Genomic DNA, 19,341 nt, shown 5'->3' with positions numbered 1-19,341 from the left:
GGCTCCATCTTGCTTGTGGGTTGGGGAGAATACAATTCGGTCTCTATGGGAAAGCACAACAGAGGATAAGAAGTCACTGAAAGAGTCAAAATTACTTCATCAAATCTTTAATTTGAAAGGATCTTAAATGGCATCTGGTTCCCTCCCCTTCCCCATTTAACTCAGGAATCACCTGGCAGAAGGCCTTCTGGTCTCTACATTCATTTAGGACAAGACTTGAGAAGAACGTTTAAAAATTTTAGAATTAGTATGAAAGCAGTTTCCTCCAGCTTAGATGAAGAGAATTCCATCAGATTTGACCAAAAGAAGTAGCCAGGTGGGATCTGCTGTCAGCAGCGATGGGGCGAAATGGGTAGGATATATGAGAGAGAGATGCCTAGATTAGGAGATGCCACGAATGGGGCCAACACTCCCAGAGTAGGATGTTAAAGACAGTGAAAGGCAGACAGATTCACCAAGACAAGGATGTAGACTCCGAGTTATACATTCGTGACCTTGAACATGCACGTAGACAATAAATATCTGGCCAGGTTTCAGGCTCTGAGTTGGGGTACGTCTGGTGGGAGCATGTTTTTTGGCCTGTGGACCTGTGGCCAGCAGTTCAGAGTTTATGCTTTTGTTCTTCCCATAGTGCATGGTCTCCAACATTCTAGTAAAGCATTTCTTTTCCTCAGAAATTGTTTCCTAGTAACTCTGTATAGACTATAAAAACTCAGCACAATAAAGTTTTTTAGCACAAAATTACAGGAATGGTATGGTATCTAAGAAATAATAACTCATTAAAGCATCCTTTTTCTTTGGACTCCCTAGATAAAAGAAATGTTAGCAGTATAGCACACAAACATGAGTAGATTACGTAATAGATTTTAAGATTAAGAAGGTTATGAGTACTGTGAAGAAAAATAAAAACCCAGGAGGGAGTTAGGGAATGGTGGTGTTTGTGCAGGGTAAGGTTGTAATTTAAATAAGATGGTCTTGGCCAGCCTCACTGAGAAAGTGTCATTTGAGCAAATACTTTTAAGGGGCTGAGGGAGCAAGCCACGTGCATGTCTCAGAGGACAAGCACACTGGTGCTGAGGAGGGACGACTCCTCACTGTACAAGAACAGCAAGGAGGCCACAGGGCGAGACGGGGAAAGACACGGAGAGTGGAGGCCATGAAGGCAGAGGTAACAGGGCCAGACCATGTAGAGCCTTGGCAGCTATTGGCAGCACTTTGGTTCTTACTCTGGAAAGAGATGGGGAGCCACCGGAGGGTTTTAAGCAGATCAGTGATGTAATCTGGATTGTGATTGGGCAGGATGGCTCTGGCCCCGATGTTGAGAAGGACTAGCAAGAGGAAAGGGTGAAGGCGGAGAGGGGAGTTTGGATACTCTGGCAGTAATTCAGGCAAGACATGGTGTGGTGTGGCTTAGGTCGTTACTGGCTGGGTTCTGGAGTCAACAGAATGTGCTGATGGCTTGGAAATGGAGACAGAGTGGGGAAGGGAACGAGGGGGAGTTTGGGCCTGAATTGCTGGCAGGATTGGTTGCCAGCAACTGAAATGGGGAAGTCTGAGAATGTAGTGCCTGCATCTTTGCATCTGTGTGTCATTGTTTTACAGACCAAATCTGTGGTGTTCTGAGTTTTTTATTATGATTCATAAGAGGATGTTTGGGAAGTACCAACGAATTACGATCTGTAAGATAAAAACGTATATGTAGAAATGTTCATGTTTGTGAAAGGCAGCAAAAGAAGTAAATTTATCATTGGTGGGCATTTGAAGATTAAAATGGAAGAATGCTTGAATATAAGGAAGGCATGAAAAAGAACTTCCTGTACAGTGCTAGAAGCATCCCTCCATATGTACTCGTCCAGTAAATAAATTTCCTATTTTATATCAGAAGTACTAGAAATGTAGGTTTAATGCCAGCAAATTACTTCCCCATGAAATGCTTCTAAGTCTTTTGCCTCACTTCTGTGTATTTCGTTTTCAGACAATGTCGAAAGCTTTTAAGCAATTTGTAAGCCCAGTATATTCCGCTGTGTATTTTGCCCCAAGAGTAACGTCGTTGGACAGAATCTTTTTTTCTGGGTATAAGTCAGAAAATAATAACAAACATTGGCTAAAGAGAAGGGTTCAGTGAAAAGTACCACGTTTCCTATTCTCAAGGGACAAGTGTTAGGGCAAGACTCTCATCATTCTAACCGGAATGTAGGTGATGGGACTAAAAATGAAGGTCAGGGTGCCCGAGACCACCTGTGGGCTCAGGGAGTCACGAGAAGGACTCACAGAAAGCTGTTGCAATCAGGTTTAAAACCACCCCTGGGTGCAGATGGAAGTCAGCGGAGGGAACGGGGCACAGGGCAGAGGAAGCCCGGGAGGAACCAAGGACAGCAGCTCTGCGACAGCATGTGCAGGGCCCCAGCGTGGTGTCCAGGGCTTTTACGGAGCTCAGTGATGTGGACATCAGCGCCTGCGTGACTGACTTCAAATCCTAGACTCCCACAGCAAAGATAGCTGTTTATCATAAGTCATATTTACTATAAACTGGCTGGCCAAACTGGTACCGTATGGCTCAAGGCCTCAGTTATACAAAAAACAAACACACACACATACACACACACACACACCAGGCAGAATATTACAAGGGCTCCAAGCTCAGCTCCCCTGCGTTAGACCAGGGCGAGTCCTGAAGACAGGCCTGTCTTAGAAATGTGTAGTGTTTGAAAAGGCCTGCTGCGCTAACCGTTTTCTGTCCAGCATGGTAGGGCCTTGAATATGGATAGTATCAGTGCTGCTTAGAGTCATCATCATTAGGGGTGAACTTACAGGGCCTGATCCTGGAGGAGATGATATGAGGACATACCCAAAATGTATACAGTTTTAGCTAAATTCATAAATGCGTGAACCGGAGTAGATTGTATAAGATTAAACACGTTTTTGTCTAAAAAATCTGTAATTGATGTCTTGATCATCCCACAGAAGTTCCAGATAGTGGGTTAGGAGAACAGAGGAATATGTGGCATTGACGGGCATCAGGAAAGAGGAAAGGTCGCCGGGAAGTTGATGTTAAGGCAGAGGAATTGGCTCATGGGACTATGGTGGCTGAGAAGTCCTGGTGGTGTAAGTTCCAGCCTAAAGGCGGGAGAAGACTGATATCCCGGCTCAGGGAGGGAGGGAGGGGGGATGGTAAAGGTGCGGGGTGGGGATGAAGGTGGGGAGGGGGAGAGTCAGAGAGAATGCTCTCCTTGTGGGGTATCTGTAAGCTTTATCTCTCTCTATAAATTTGGTTGATGAAGAAATAGTATTAGATTGGAAGACTTTTCTCCTCGGATATGTTTAGTCCCTTGGAATATGTATCTTGAAAGTTGTCATTGAGCAGTTGAGCAGGAAGAAGGAGAAACCTCTCGGCATCAGTGCTTTGCATTTGTCAAAAAATTTGATAGTTTTAGTCTCTTGAGAGTTCAAGGTTATGAATGCACAATACGCGGGGTCTGTTTTTTTATGAGCACTTCCTCCTGGTGGCATGGTGCGCTTCCTTTGGGCGAGAACGACCTTGGGGTTCTCCTTGAGAATGCGGTGATGCTGCTGCAAGCCTGGATTGAACACTTTGCACGTCCTAAGCACCCTTTGATGGCTTTAAGCGTGCCCGGTAATTGGAGATCACAGAAACCCTGTGAGGAAGGTATTATTATTTCATCCCTTCTGCCGCGGAGAAGGCAGGGACACAGCTAAGGATGTCGTGTTCCTGGGATTCAAACCCTGGACGTCTGGCTCCAGCTGGTGCCCTCAACCACTAACCATGTTTGGAGGTGAACGATGGTTCACTAGTATTTTGAGGGGACACTTAGCAGAAAGTGGTGTTTTGTAGGTGTTGTCTCATTTACTCTCCCAACCAGGCTATAACACAAATACCATTTGTATCTTCCCTTTAAATGAGGGACGAGGCTTCGATGGTTAGCTTGTCTGAAGCCATACCGTGGTGAGAAGAGCCATTCTGGCCTCTGTGCCCGTCCTCTCAGCCACCTCACCCATCTGCCCTCGTGACTCGATGGCAGGAAGAAAAAAGTTTTACTTTTGTTTTCCTGGGCATTTCATGGTTTAGTTGGACTGTTACTTGAAACTGTATGATGTTATATTTAGCTATTGGCTTCATTATCTCTTTTCATCTTCTTCTCTGTGCTTTGTTTTTTTAGGCAGTAATGCCAGAGAAGAGTGTTTTCATGCTTAACACTATTGCTGAGAAAGCTATAGGTGGTTTCTCAGGCCCTTCCAGAATATCTTGGGTTACGTACTGTGCAGAAAAAAATTTGAAAACAAAGATTGTGAATTTTCTTTGGGGGTTAGGCACAGTAAGTTAAATAAATGGCTTTGGACTAAGGGAGACATAACTTTTAACTTCAATGCCAGACAGTAATGCAAATACTGCAGTTAAAAACACCACCACCAAAACCTCAGAAACACCAGTTTCCTTGATTTTTTTTATCCTATAGTTACTAGTATGTGGGGCAGAGCATAGTTTTCCTTGTTCACTTTGTGTTCTCTGACTAGCACATTTCCTAGATTTAATAGCTGGTAAAGACATAGCTGAATCAATTAATATTTATAAGAAATTCTTACCCCCAACATAGGGAATTGATATTCTACTTCTGAAAATCAGTACATTGGAAAAGGTAATACCTATGCTTAAAATACTACTTTTTAAAAGATTGAGAATACCAAAAAATACACATAGTTATACTCAACGTTAAATTATTCTGATAAAAAGATCAGAATAAAAAATTCTGGAAATACTTTAGGATATTGTACTCCGACACCAGGTAGGAAAGCAATTAAATGTGTACTAAGGAAGTACGAATCAGATGCCCAAGTGTTAGACTGCTCGATAAACTAGAATTTACTTATATCTTAGATAGTCTAACCATTTCATTTTCTTTCGGCCTTTGTAAAGTAAAGTGAAGTACTCCAGTAGTTGCATCAGTGACTTTGCAGACCACCTCTACCCTGCTTTCTCTTTGGCTCCATGAAACTGATACAGATTTAACTTCCTTTCTACATTTCCTAAGGCAGTCACTCTCTCAAAAGCTGGATCTTAATGCTTCTTAGTTTTGTAACCATGTGCATCAGGCAAAGGCTCTACTACTTAATGCCTCCAGTTTGATAGCCACCAAATTACTCCTTCAAGTCGTCTCTGGTGAATGGGAGATGGGACCTTCAGACTTAACACCGGAAACTATGTATGGCCGTTTTCAACATACTTCAGATTAATTATTCTTCTCATCAGAGAAAGTTAGACAGCTGTCATGGTTGATGTAGAAAGAAGTGAGTTTCAGAGGTATTATGAGACAGTGTGGTACCGGCAGGAAAACTTCCTTGGGCACCATGTAGAAATGCTCTTTGACTGCATAGAGCTGCGCTTAAACTTACAAACCTACCCTCCAGTTTTCCTAGTGTTGAGTGTGGAGGAGGTGAACACCATCATTATACAGTGTGGTTTTGCTGTGTGGGTTCAGGGTTATAATTACTCCCTCAGTAGTGTGTGTAAATTCTTGGGGGTTCCGTCTGGTATAATTTCATATTGTGGATTTTTGTTTGGAAATGACTTTTTAGGGAGATATAATTCATTTCACCCTTAAGTAAGGAAACAATAAGCCCTCAGTAAAAGGCACTTTCATTTTGATTAAGAGCCCTTGGTTTTAAAAAATTCTCCTTTTTTGGCTGAGTCCACAGACTTTACACATCAGGGAGTATAATTTTAGGGAATGATTGTATAGTACCCACACCATATGTTTTCTTAGGATTTGACATATTTAAGAATAATGCTCGATTTATTTCACTACAAAAATTTACCAAGAAAACAAGGTTTATTTTGCTATTTTTAAAAAATTACTTTTCAAAAAGTTATTCTAAATATACATTTAATAAAATTGAAATAGAAAAGCAAGGAGAACTTTTAAAATGTGTACCTTCTATTAGTTAAAATATGCGGAAACAGTGAGGTTAGTATGTATAAGACGACCATGGTTAGATGTTTCTCAAATACTTGGGGATAGGGTTTCTCTGAGAGTTAAATCCTAAAATAGATCAGAGAAGGAAATGGGCATCTCTGTTAGGATATATTAGAGCTCCCAGACCATCAGAGGTTTCCTAAAACCAGATTGGAGGTTGAAAGAGGGAGGGAACTTGGGTTTCAATGAAAGCATGAACAGGGAAGGAAGAGTTGTAGCTGCAAACTTCTACACATTTTCTAGGGGAGTGGGTATGATGTCAAGAACCTTCAGTTGTCTGGTCTGATGGATTGTTTTAGGACTTTATGGATGTGGGTGGGAGGCATTTGACTGTCCTAATCATGTAACTAATTCCTGGGCCATCCATTGGGGTGGCAAACTGGAACAGCTACTCTTGGGTGAACTTGGTGGGGGTGGAGGCAGGCGCTGTGGGGATGTACATTTGCTCTTCTTTCCTAAATGTCATTACAAGTTAATTTTTAAAATTTTGTTTTTAATGGTATCCCAGATGCTGACAATACAGCTTCCATTCAAACGCAGCTTTGGCGGTGATCTTGACTGATGAAGTTGCCCCAAGCCCAAGGTCCTTCCCACTTCCTTTGTTCTGATTCCTATTCACCAGGCAATTATCTAATAACTTTACTTCCTGTGCAGTTTTACGACAATATTTCCCAATCTGCTTGATCATTGTATTTCTCATAAATGAATGCTGACATTCTGGTTCTGTTTATCTTGAGGGAGTAGAGTTTTAGTTTTATTAACATTGGAGAGCATCTCCTGGGCTGATCATCTGAGATATTGATGACATTGACTGAAACAAGACTAGACCCTGGGTTGAGGTTAGCTCATCAATTCTGGCAAGGGCAGCAGATGTCCCCCAGGTACTCACGTCCCTTCCATAATATAAATTCATTACTTGGAAATAGCTCCAGCCAGAGATTGTAGTATTTCCCAGCCCCTATTATGTCACCTGGCATTTCTTTTGAAAGAATACAGTAAGAAGCAGTCACCTTTTGTACACTGGCCATGGGAAGCAGTCAAACTCAGATACAGTAATAGTTTAGTATTTTGTTATTCTTTTCTTCTGTGGCAAAACCCCCAACGAATACTTGAAAATATTCAAGGGTCATAGGCTTTCCTTCCTAGTGAGTGTTGAGCTTACTGTGAATGATGAGTTGAAGAGTCAGGAGTATTGTGTTCAAGTTGTAGCTGTCTCTAAGTGGCATGACCTTGCCCTCGTCTGTTAACATCTCTGATTACCTTGCTTATAATATTCATTTTCTTTCAAATAAAATATTTTGTGAGTAGGTTAGTACAATTTTACATTTCTAAAACTTCTTCCCTTTTTTTAAAAAATGACATGTTTATTGAGCTCTTCATATCAGGGTCTATGATAAGTGTACTTAATCTTCCCATTAGGTTGGGATCATTTTATGAATGAGAGAAGAGAGACTTTGAGACCAGAAGTCAGTTGATCAAAACTAGTAGACAGCCTGCCCAGTGTTGCTCAGTGGTTGAGGGTCCACCCATGCACCAAGAGGTTGTGGGTTCGATTCCCGGGCAGGGCACATGCCCTGCTTGTAGGATTCTCCTGTGGGGGTCATGCAGGAGGCAGCCAATTGATGTTTCTCTCATTGATGTTTCTATCTGTCTCCCTCTTTCTCTAAAAATCAATAAAAACATATTTAAAAACAAAACAAAAGTATTAGCACAGCTGGGATTGTACTCATGTCTGCCCACCTCAACATGTATTATGTTAATCATAATGCTGTATTCCTTAGACTTTAGCTCATATTATAAAATGGTTTAGGCGCATATTAGAAAAGAGTTTTTAAGCCATCTTAACTTGGGATATGTTTTACTTTATACAAGGTGATTTCTCTCTTCAATTCTTATGCATTCTATATTTTAAAAAATTTTAAATTATTTTTAATACTTTCTGTATTTTCCAAAGCCAGAGGAATTGTGAAAGAACTTTTGTACTACTATGCATTTCATTTTTAAACAATCCCAGACCACTTGGAAACCCACTTAATGTTGGAAATTTGATGGACTAATCTAGTTTTCAGTTCTTTTCATTTTCATACTCTTTCTGTGCTTTCCTTGTGTAAGGATGGCAGAAATGTTGTTGAATTGTTAAATGTTTGATTACAGGAAAGGACCTTGGCTTAGGATTTAGGAAATTTGGGTTCTAGTTCTGCCTCTGAAGTTTAAGGAACTGAATAACAGCGTATAGTAACTCTTAATACTGTTTTGCCACATTAACTTATTGTAAGTAAGAGATCAAATATGTGAAAAGCATTTCACAAAAAAATTTCTCTGTGTGTCAGAAATCATAATAGCTACAGTGGACAGTTGGAACCAGAACTAAAGCAAAGTAATTTTAAGCTTATTGTTGTTGTGTGAGGACCTGCTTAAGATAATTAGAATTTGGACATCTTGTTAAATGCTTGTTATATCCTTTGGCTTGGCCTAAGCAAAATGCCAAACTAGGATTGTTGTGGCTAGATGACCAAATTGCTATCTGAATTATTTTGTAGTGACAGGTTAATTCTTAAAGGACTATACTGTACTCATTAATTAGGTCTAAACTAGGGAATGTTTTGCTCTCTGAACTTGTAGAGAGAGACAAAAGAATGGGAAAGAAAACTGGATTGGGAACGCTAGCCTATTGCAGTGGAGGAGAAGAGGAAAGACTCTTGGGGGAAATGAGGCCTAATGGAGTCTCAGAAACATCCTGAGAATTGAGTTATGGGTAAACTGTATTATTAGAGTCAGCTGCGGAGGGTCACCTGTGCTTTTGCCATATTGAAAATGCCATGCTCTTTCTTGAACTGGGCCAAGGGCAACTTAAATATTTAAGTGAGTTGGCTCTGCTCATCTGCAACATAATGAGCGAGGTGGAAAATGCCTTGAGAGATCACCCACAGACATCTGAAAGTACAGAATGGTTTGGGGTGGGGGTGGGGGGGGTGCGGAGTGTGTGTGTGTGTGTGTGTGTGTGTGTGTGTGTGTGTGTGTGTTGTGGTAGGCGGAGTTGGCCATTCTGGTAAACTCATTTGCCTTTAATGGCCATTGTTTCACTCAGCATTCCCAGTACCTCCCAAAGTTCAGTCATTAGGGCATCACTTTCAACAAATTTTGCCTTATCCATTTACTTAAAAAAACAAACACAAACCACAAACTTTAATACTTAAATGTATCTGAAACAAGAACTTTATATATCTGTTGAAATTGCAGGTTTGTTGTGCTATAGTTTTTTTTTTTCCTACTGAAATAAGTAGGTCAAATGAGCATAGGACCAGTCCATCTGTAGTCCACCTACGATTATCTTGAGGAATGTTCCTTTCATCTAATTTTAGCTCTTCTCTCTACAGAGTGGGTCCACAGGATGCCAGGGTAGAGGTCAAAGGGAAAACCCAAAGACTGGAAATAGGAGCTTTTTGATGGAATTTCCTAGATCAGCTTAAGCTGGTAGATGGGAATTAGGTTTCCCTGTAGGTTATCAGACGAAAGCAAGTTTGAGTTAGACTTTAGTTAGGTTTAATTTCTTTCTTTCTGTTTTTGAAAAAAAGCAACAACAACCCCGCGATACTTTCTAGGCTGTAGGAGTTTCTAGATCGTGTGTTTCCCTCCGTGGGTTTCCTAGCAGACTTTTCTTCTGAAAAGTTCTAAACTTGGGTTGGCTTCAAATAAGAGGAACGAAGCTTTCTTCTTGTTGATTTTAGCGATGATATCTACCCTGCCCGCTGTAAGCCCAGGAGTGAGCTCAGTTCAGCCAGAGTTTATGAGCTACCTTTTCTGTGTCAGGCACAGCGCTAAGCCCCGGGATGCAAAGAGGAAGCTGAGGTCCTGCCTTCTGTGAGGCGCAGCATATACACAGCCCGAACAACCCAACGCAATACGGCTACGTGCCAGGCACGGCAGACATCAGCTCTTTGGGTAGAGCAACAAAGGCCTTAAAAGCTGGGAGAACACTGGGCACATGGAGTGTGACATAAGGGGGGCAGCACAGAATTGATGCCGCCGTGAATGCTGTGGGATTTTTTTTCTCCCCAGGCAGTCTTCGTCGAAGATCATTCTGCAGAATTTCTGTGGGCTCTGCATTGGCCCACATGGAATTCCAGCAAGAATTAGTGTTTCACATGTGCGGTAACGCTGCCCTGACACCCTCACATGAATTTGAAGTAATAACTAGGGAACCTTCAGTTGGCCTATTGAGATGGCATCATTCCCAAAACAACATCTTCATGAGGTTCTGTGCCTCAGAAGCAACTCTTCTTGTTTAAATACACTCGGGCGCAGCCGGCCCCACGGGAAGCAATGTGGCAGAAGGGGCTGGGCTCAGAGTAGGAGTCTCAGGTTGTGAGGGACTGTCTGGAGCAGCCTTGACTATGTCAGTGACCCTGGACCTGGGTAGGAGGATTAGATGCCTAAGGAAGGAGAAAAGGCATAACACCAATCAGCCTTAAGCACCTTTAGGGAATGTTTGTACAGAATCTGAAATAGAGGATTTCTAGTCTACACATGGCTGTTACCCTACCCACCCCTATAACCCAAGCCATCCCCTACTAGAACTTGAGCTACACATACCCCAGTAGCAGACAGATCTTCAGTTCTATGCATGTAGGGGTCAGTTAAAGGAGAAACTTCTCACCCGTCCTCACTCAGTGTTAATTGTATTGATGCCTGCATTCAACCTCAGACTTTTGGGGATTTAATATATACAGGCTTTAAAAAAAAAATGGTTAGCATGATTGTTCTCTGAAAAGAGTAAGAAATAAACCTGGGGCTGGGGGGAGGGGGGTTGGCGGGGGGGGGGGGACTGAGCATTACTTCAGACCCAGCCACATCTCTGTGTTGCCAGAGAGCCACACCCCTTCGTAGACACAACCACAGACGATTATTTCTTTTGGCCAGGTCTCTGACCTTGAAGGATCCAGACAGCCGCCTTGAAGCTTTGGGTGCTAGACATAATATGGGCAGAGTCCTAGAGTTATTTCTATTTTATATATTTTATTTAGCATGGCTCTACTGATTATTTTTTTTTATTCACCACAAATTCTACTCTTGAAGTAAATCTAAAATGCTTTATCAAACCACTGCCCTTGATGTCGTTGCTGTACATAAAGTCTAAAGCACGTTCAGAAATATAAAGAATGCTAGGACTTACGGCAGCATCCACAGGGGATGCCATATTGCCCTTCTCTTGGAGAGTCAGCCAGTTGGGAATCTGGATTGATCTCTGATGTGTGTGAAATCCTTGTTTTCCTCTCTTCTGAATGTGATGAGACAGTTTTTCCTTGGAAAAATCGTTTATGTTCAGCTGGGGGGGGGGTTGATTTTTCTCCATCGGTTTTCCCCTTTAATAATTGAAAACTACTGTTCATTATTTACATAAAACTGTCTTTTACTGGTCTGCTTTCCATAACCTTTCCCCTCTGAAGAATTTTAAGAATTCCCTGACTTTGCTCTAGGGGCTTTAATGCGTGCTTTATCCCAGATGTGAGACATAGACTAGGACTAGGCTGAGGTTCCTTTTTTTTCTTTTTTTTTTTTAATGTTCCTACATTTGAAAGACATTCTTTTAACCTGTGAGCAAAGCTGCCACTGGAAAAAAAAAAAAAAAAAAGGACTTTTAAGAAAATTAAGTAGTTAAGAAAATATGTGAGTTTGGTTTAAAGGTCTGACTTACTGAATGAAACCAAAATCCCATATGCAAAATGAAAAAGTAGACAGTAGTTTCAAATAATAAGGGGAAAATGCACACGTGTTATTTTAGCCTTTGGATTCTGAGATCTTACTTTCTGAATGAAGGCGTGTCAGCTTCCAGTCCCAGCACGCCCCGGCCAGGTCTTTCCCGGCGTGCTGTGCTGTCAGCCCAGGGGACGCGCCGGCCCAGCACACCGTTCCCTGCTTTTGTCTTCTCTGTCCTAAACGCAAAGAGGATGTTTAGCTTTACTCGTAATATTTGGTCTGCTTACATTCTTACAGATGTATTGATCCTAATCCCCAGTTCAGAATATAGAATGTTAGGAAGCAGGGAGAGGTTAGAGTGAAGGAGGTTCTGCTAAGAAGGACAGGATTTTCTGGGTTTTTTTCCTAATGTCCATTCAGATTCCCAGATGGCATTTCACCACTAGCTTTTGGTTAATGTGGTGTTCATACTAGTGGCTAAAAAATAACCATAAAACCTAAACTTTTAGTGTGATAAAAATGTGACAAGAATGCCTACTTACGCAAACATTATACTGTTTCCCCAAGTCCAGAGTTCTGTTTTTCCACAGTGTATACATGTCTGATGTATCATGCCTAATTAATTAAATAACTAATTAATTGATTTTAAATTGTTAGGTTTCAGTAAGTATCTTCCTAGTTCAAATCTTGTTGTATTAAAAAAATATCTAAATCCATACATGTTATTTTCAATATTGAGACCTTTTCCTAGTGAGTTCACTACCTACCATATGCTTCTACTTTGCAGCGTTTCCTTGGTTGATACGTCCTTCTTTTTTCTTTTCCTCCTGTAGTATCTTTCGAAGATGGTTTGGCTGCCTTGGAGGCTTGGAGATCTGATGCCACGATGAGGACTCACACACGGGGGGCTCCCAGTGTGTTTTTCATATCTCTGCTCTGCTGTGTGTCAGCCTACGTCACCGACGAGAACCCGGAAGTCATGATCCCCTTCACCAACGCCGACTATGACAGCCACCCGATGCTGTACTTCTCCAGGGCCGAGGTGGCGGAGCTCCAGCTCCGGGCCACCAGCTCCCACGAGCACATCGCCGCCCGGCTCACCGAGGCCGTGCACACCATGCTGTCCAGCCCCTTGGAGTACCTGCCCCCCTGGGATCCCAAGGACTTCAGTGCCCGCTGGAATGAAATTTACGGCAACAACTTGGGGGCCTTGGCGATGTTCTGTGTGCTGTACCCTGAGAACATCGAAGCGCGAGACATGGCCAAAGACTACATGGAGAGGATGGCAGCTCAGCCTAGTTGGTAGATTTTTGTCTTTTTCTTCTTCCTGTATTAACTCTGCAATTTAAAGAGACGAATTTATACTCGGATGAAATCTCAGGAGGCCAGATTTTCACATACTTGTTTGTGTACGTGTGTGTGTGTGTGTGTGTGCGCGTGCGTGCGTGTGTGTGTGTGAATGAAAGACTTACTTGTTATTTGTGTTGTCAGTGGCTTAGCAAAGGTCCATAGTTTCAAAAGGGCTAGTAACTTCCATGTTTAAAGTTAGAAGGAAAATATTTAGGTACAACCTAGCCAAAGAAAAAGTAATTTGTTGGATTGAGTAAACAGTAACATTTTGATTGTTGAGAATTTTTTTCACCTTGTTTAAAAAGTACACATTACTGTCATCTGGCTGTAGTTTCTGTTTGACCCCCCCCCCACCCCCCAAGGGGTTCAAGCTCTATGCAGCAAGAAATTTGAGGCAATTAAATTTTATTTTTACGATAATCAGGAGCTAAAAGTATATGTGATGGGATTATTTTGTAGTTTAGAAACAAGTTCTTATCCAGTTGCCAGCAAATTAGCCAAACCTGTAGGAAAACTAGTGTTGTAGTGTAATCGTGTAATGAATTCTTATATGTAATAATTTACTTTCAGAAATTCAAGATTTGAGGACAGACTTCCTCTTTTTGATTAGTTTAGCTTTATTTGCTTATAATTTGTTTCCAAAAGATATGGGTGAGTAGATTAAATTAGAGAATCAGTACGTAATCTTACTTAAACTGTGTCTTAACACATATTCATGGCTCAGTTACACTAAAAAAATTACAAACTATGTGAAATATCCTTTTAAAATTACATAAAATGCTACTTATAGGGCTAGAGAGAGCTCATTGTTAAGTGCTTAGAAAACTCAGTGACTGTATTTAATGCTGTGATGAATTAGACCTTCCATGAATTACATCTTACATTTCATAGGGGTGAGGAATGGTAGTTCGCAAGCTTCCTGAATTTTGCCAATAGGGTAAAGAAACTTAATTCTTTCTAAATTTCTGTTAGTATGGTAAAGACTGTTCTTTGCTTATAGAGTTTGAAGGATTTTCTAGAATTTCTTAATGAAAAAGATTATGGAAGAGTTGTCATTAAATTCCTATCAGAGGTGATTTTTTTAGACTTCTTAGATATGTATAGTCATTTTGAAGCTTTTACAATATTTTAGATAGAAAAGAATCTTTTAAAAAAGTTGTTTCATAGCTGAGCCATGTATGCAGTAGTTTCTGACTTTGGCGCTAATTAACTGATCTTTTTTTATTGACACCAAGAAAGAATATAAAAGATATATGAAAATTTATTTGATAGTTGAGTTACAAGATTATATTATCACATGTTATAATTACTTGGCATTGTGTAGTTAGTTAAAACTGGCAAGCATGTTTATTTAGAAAGAAAGCTTTGTTGTCTTATAAGGGTACTTTTTTTTTAAAGCTCCCCTCACCCACCCTTTTTTTATATACATAGTGAAATTTGACAGATTAAGGTACTGGTAAAATTGTTCCAGAGATATAGTTACTGTAAAAAGTCATTTATTTGACCTCATAAAAGAGTAGTTGACTATGAAGTATCATTTTCTTAATGGAGATTATTTTAGCCCAAATATAAAAACATTAAAAGAATTGAATGACTAGTGCAGTTTTATTTACTATAATATAAACATTCAGGCATTTAAATGTCAGCTTGAATGAATGTTAATAGAGAGGATTAGACTCTTACCATAAAAGGAGAATAACTGACAAGTTTTACATAGTTTCTGCAGGTTTAGATTTACTAGTTTTTGGAGATGTGTAGAAATTTACTAGAGGGCTAGTACTTTATTCATGGTAGTATTGATAAAAATGGATATAACTATGCCATTATCCAGTTACGTGTAAACCAGTCTGTGACTTAATAGAACTGAACAATTGACTTCTTTTGCTTGACCTCCTGGAAGATGAAGGTCACAAATTGAGAATTTACCTTTACATCTAGTTTCTAGCTCCAGAAGTGATCCTAGCATAAAAATTTGAGCTACTGGAACATTTTGCCTTGGCAAGTACTATTACTAGGCTGTGTCTTTTTAATGGTTTTGTGGAAATTTTAACTTTCTAAAAGCTGCCACACCTAATCCCTAGACTCTTAAATTCTCATTTAAATTTGTAGTTGAACATAATCACTTTTGTGACAATTTAAAACACTGTTCGATGTTTTTCTAGTTCAACTATCTCTTTATTTTTTTTTTTTTTTTTTTTTTTTTTTAATTTCTTTATTGATTAAGGTGTCACATATTTGTCCTCATCCCCCCATTCCCATCCCACCCCTCTCCCCACGCATGCCCCAATCCCCTGTTGAACTTAACCGTTGGATAGGCTTATATGCATGCATACAGGTCCTTTGGTTGAACTCTCCCCCTCCCCCCACCCTCCCCCTACCCTCCCGTATCCTCCCTCTGAGGCCCGATAGTCCGATCGATGCCTCCTTGCTTCTGGTTCTGTTCTTGTTCCTCAGTCTATGTTGTTCATCATTTCCTCTAGATGAACGAGATCAAATGTCACTAGATATATACTAATAAGAACTGAATGTGAACGAGCAATAATAGTTATGCTGACAGGCAAATGAATCAATCTGTAGCGAGCTTCCCCCTGGACCAACAGTTCTTTTGAGACCCAATTTCGATGTCCAGTAGTTCCTTATGTGTACATGTCAGCACTGACCCCTCAGCTCTGGATGGTGGACAAATGGTGGTAATGGAGGTCTGACTCCCTCTGGTTTGGTCTCGGCCGATCCCAGGGGCACGGCGTCACCTGGACTAAGGGGCACGTGGCCTCACCCATATCCAAGGGGCGCGTGGTCTCACCCTGGCCTGGGACCCAGCCTCACCCGGATGGATCCAGGGGCGCACGGCCTCACCCGGACCCAGGATCTGGCTTCACCCGTACCCAAGGACACTTGGCCTCTCCCAGACCCAGGGGCACGTGGCCTCACCCGGGCTTAGTTGCACAAGGCCTCACCTGGATCCAGGGACACATGGTCTCTCCCGGACCCAGGGACGCTTGGCCTCTCCCAGACCCAGGGCCACTTGGGCTCACCCGGGCCTAGGTGCACGAGGCCTCATCCGGATCCAGGGACGCATGGTCTCACCCGGACCCAGGGACGCTTGGCCTCTCCCAGACCCAGGGGCACGTGGCCTCACCCGGGCCTAGGTGCACGAGGCCTCACCCGAATCCAGGGACGCATGGTCTCACCCGGACCCAGGGACGCTTGGCCTCTCCCAGACCCAGGGCCACTTGGGCTCACCCGGGCCTAGGTGCACGAGGCCTCACCCGGATCCAGGGACACATGGTCTCACCCGGACCCAGGGACGCTTGGCCTCTCCCAGACCCAGGGCCACTTGGGCTCACCCGGGCCTAGGTGCACGAGGCCTCACCCGGATCCTGGGACACATGGTCTCACCCGGACCCAGGGACGCTTGGCCTCTCCCAGACCCAGGGCCACTTGGGCTCACCCGGGCCTAGGTGCACGAGGCCTCACCCGGATCCAGGGACACATGGTCTCACCCGGACCCAGGGACGCTTGGCCTCTCCCCGACCCAGGGCCACTTGGGCTCACCCGGGCCTAGGTGCACGAGGCCTCACCCGGATCCAGGGACACATGGTCTCACCCGGACCCAGGGACGCTTGGCCTCTCCCAGACCCAGGGGCACGTGGCCTCACCCGGGCCTAGGTGCACGAGGCCTCACCCGGATCCAGGGACACATGGTCTCACCCGGACCCAGGGACGCTTGGCCTCTCCCAGACCCAGGGCCACTTGGGCTCACCCGGGCATAGGTGCACGAGGCCTCACCCGGATCCAGGGACACATGGTCTCACCCGGACCCAGGGACGCTTGGCCTCTCCCAGACCCAGGGCCACTTGGGCTCACCCGGGCCTAGGTGCACGAGGCCTCATCCGGATCCAGGGACACATGGTCTCACCCGGACCCAGGGACGCTTGGCCTCTCCCAGACCCAGGGCCACTTGGGCTCACCCGGGCCTAGGTGCACGAGGCCTCATCCGGATCCAGGGACACATGGTCTCACCCGGACCCAGGGACGCTTGGCCTCTCCCAGACCCAGGGCCTCTTGGGCTCACCCGGGCCTAGGCGCACGAGGCCTCATCCGGATCCAGGGACGCATGGTCTCACCCGGACCCAGGGACGCTTGGCCTCTCCCAGACCCAGGGCCACTTGGGCTCACCCGGGCCTAGGTGCACGAGGCCTCATCCGGATCCAGGGACACATGGTCTCACCCGGACCCAGGGACGCTTGGCCTCTCCCAGACCCAGGGCCTCTTGGGCTCACCCGGGCCTAGGTGCACGAGGCCTCATCCGGATCCAGGGACGCATGGTCTCACCCGGACCCAGGGACGCTTGGCCTCTCCCAGACCCAGGGCCACTTGGGCTCACCCGGTCAACTATCTCTTTAAATCAACTAAATCATATGTCCCCATTATGCACAGAGAAGTATATTGTGGTCATTGTCTTAGGATAGGTTCACCTATATTTGGTTTCAGAGCGGGGGGAGAAAGACTAATTCTTATTTACAAAAAAATCAATAATCAGTAATTCATATTTTGGAATTTTTAAGTAAAGCTTTCTACAAGGCTTCACTAGACTTACTATATTTGCCATTTTCCTTGAAGAACATTTCTACTGTTTAGAAAACCACTAAATTGTGTTCATTGACTTAATCAACAAACATTTATTGAGCATCTCTTGTATGTCATACACAGTGCAGGGTGCTGGGGACTCAGAAGGGGTGCAAACATTGAGTATTTGAAAGCTAAGGCAGGGCTATATCCTATTCTCAGAAATGAGTGTCCGGGCATTACGAACTTACCAGGTGTTTCACGCTGCACTCCAGTGCATCTGAAAAGTGCCCGGTCTGCAGTCACACGGCCTGGATGGAATCCTAGCTCCCCTTCTTCAGCTGTTTGACTTCGCTCTAGTTTACTTAATTTGTCTGAGCCTTAGCGTTCTGATGTGTAAAGTAACAGTAACAGTGGTATCTACCTCATAGGGTTGTTAGGATTAAATGAGGTAATGTAAAGTACTTAGCACAGTTTCTGTCACACAGTAAATAAGAAAAATGACAACCATGATGATTATTGTTACTGTTATTTACTTAGCATTTAGACCCTGTTTGGTTTATAATTTGGTATATGTAGGCTCTAAGGAAATAGTAGTTGTTTGGTATTAATTTGGAGATTTGACTCATTTTTGCTCTCAAAACTAGAACATCTGTGTAACTCGTAAAATTTTCCTTTTGGCTTTATTGCATTAAAACTTTCAGCAGTGCTCCCCTGGGCCCCTCATGCATCTAAGAATCTGACGCTAATGCCAACGAGGAAGGCTCAGGGGAAAGGGACAATGATGTGTCTTTTGTCTGGTATTAGAAGGAACTGTATCTGAGATAAGCATGAATACAGGTGTATTCATGTGGTTCATGTCATTTGAATATTTTGTAAATGAAGATCTGAAAGACCATATATAGAGATTCACTTATTTATGAATCTTGGGCCATTGTAAAAGAAAAGCTAAATGGGAAATGTTATCTAATTCTACTGATCTTGTCGTGTGTCCGATGTACTGCAAAGCTGAAAGGAAATCTGATAGATCGATGGTAGTGATGGTGGTGGCTGACACCACAGAAAGATGAGCCTCTGTGTTCTGTGTCGGCCTTTGCAGAGATGCCACATCCTGTCGCAGAAGCTCTCTCTTGTGTACTCTCTTCTGCTAATGCTCATACGTTCTTCATAACAATAAAAGTAACAGTCCTGTAAGCTGGCTCTTAGTCCTAAAAATCAAATTTTAAAAGATACTTTATCCAATATGTATAAAATGGCAAATTATTTTTCGCACAACACATAATATCTTTGATTTTTGAATTAAGCCCCTTCTCCCCCATAGAAATCACCTTCCAAATGAGAGTTGGGATTTGGGTTGCAGTGGGCTCTGTGTTAGGTGAAAGCTTGGCTAGAATTTAGTATGCAGCCCCTTTAAGTATGCTTAATGAGCTGAGATCATAGATCTGGGGCTGGTAACAATAGAAAAAATGCATTTTATTGCACTTAAAATGAATTCACTTTTTTATATAATATCACCTAGTTACTAGAACAAGTTCTGTGTTAGGCCAATTGGCACATGGCGGTATTCTCATTTATAAATGGTTGCTTTGTGCATTCAGTTCTGACATAGTTAAGAAAAAGAGCACAATTGAGCTCCAAATAACTAAAAATCTTTCATCTTTTTTCCCCACTCAAGAGCTTAAACTTTAAGGTAGGAAAATAATAAAAGAAGTTCTTAGTGGAGATTTAAAGGGAT

The 19,341-nt window shown here is 42.8% G+C and overlaps 1 protein-coding gene across 6 annotated transcripts in view; it reads left to right on the top strand.

Annotated features, from left to right (window-relative positions):
• The window catches only part of DSE (dermatan sulfate epimerase), a 55,761-nt gene that overhangs the window by 11,743 nt on the left and 24,677 nt on the right, over positions 1 to 19,341 (top strand). For all 6 annotated transcript variants that reach the window (XM_028136264.2, XM_054721762.1, XM_054721759.1 and 3 more), the window contains exon 2: positions 12,521 to 12,989. In XM_028136264.2, the coding sequence (XP_027992065.2) occupies positions 12,574 to 12,989 (416 nt within the window). In that variant the 5' untranslated portion in view covers positions 12,521 to 12,573. The remainder of the gene's footprint in view (positions 1 to 12,520; positions 12,990 to 19,341) is intronic.

Source organism: Eptesicus fuscus, chromosome 10 (assembly GCF_027574615.1).
Source record: "Eptesicus fuscus isolate TK198812 chromosome 10, DD_ASM_mEF_20220401, whole genome shotgun sequence".
In the NCBI taxonomy this organism is placed as follows: Eukaryota; Metazoa; Chordata; class Mammalia; order Chiroptera; family Vespertilionidae; genus Eptesicus; species Eptesicus fuscus.
This window is presented reverse-complemented; position numbering and strand designations above follow the sequence as displayed.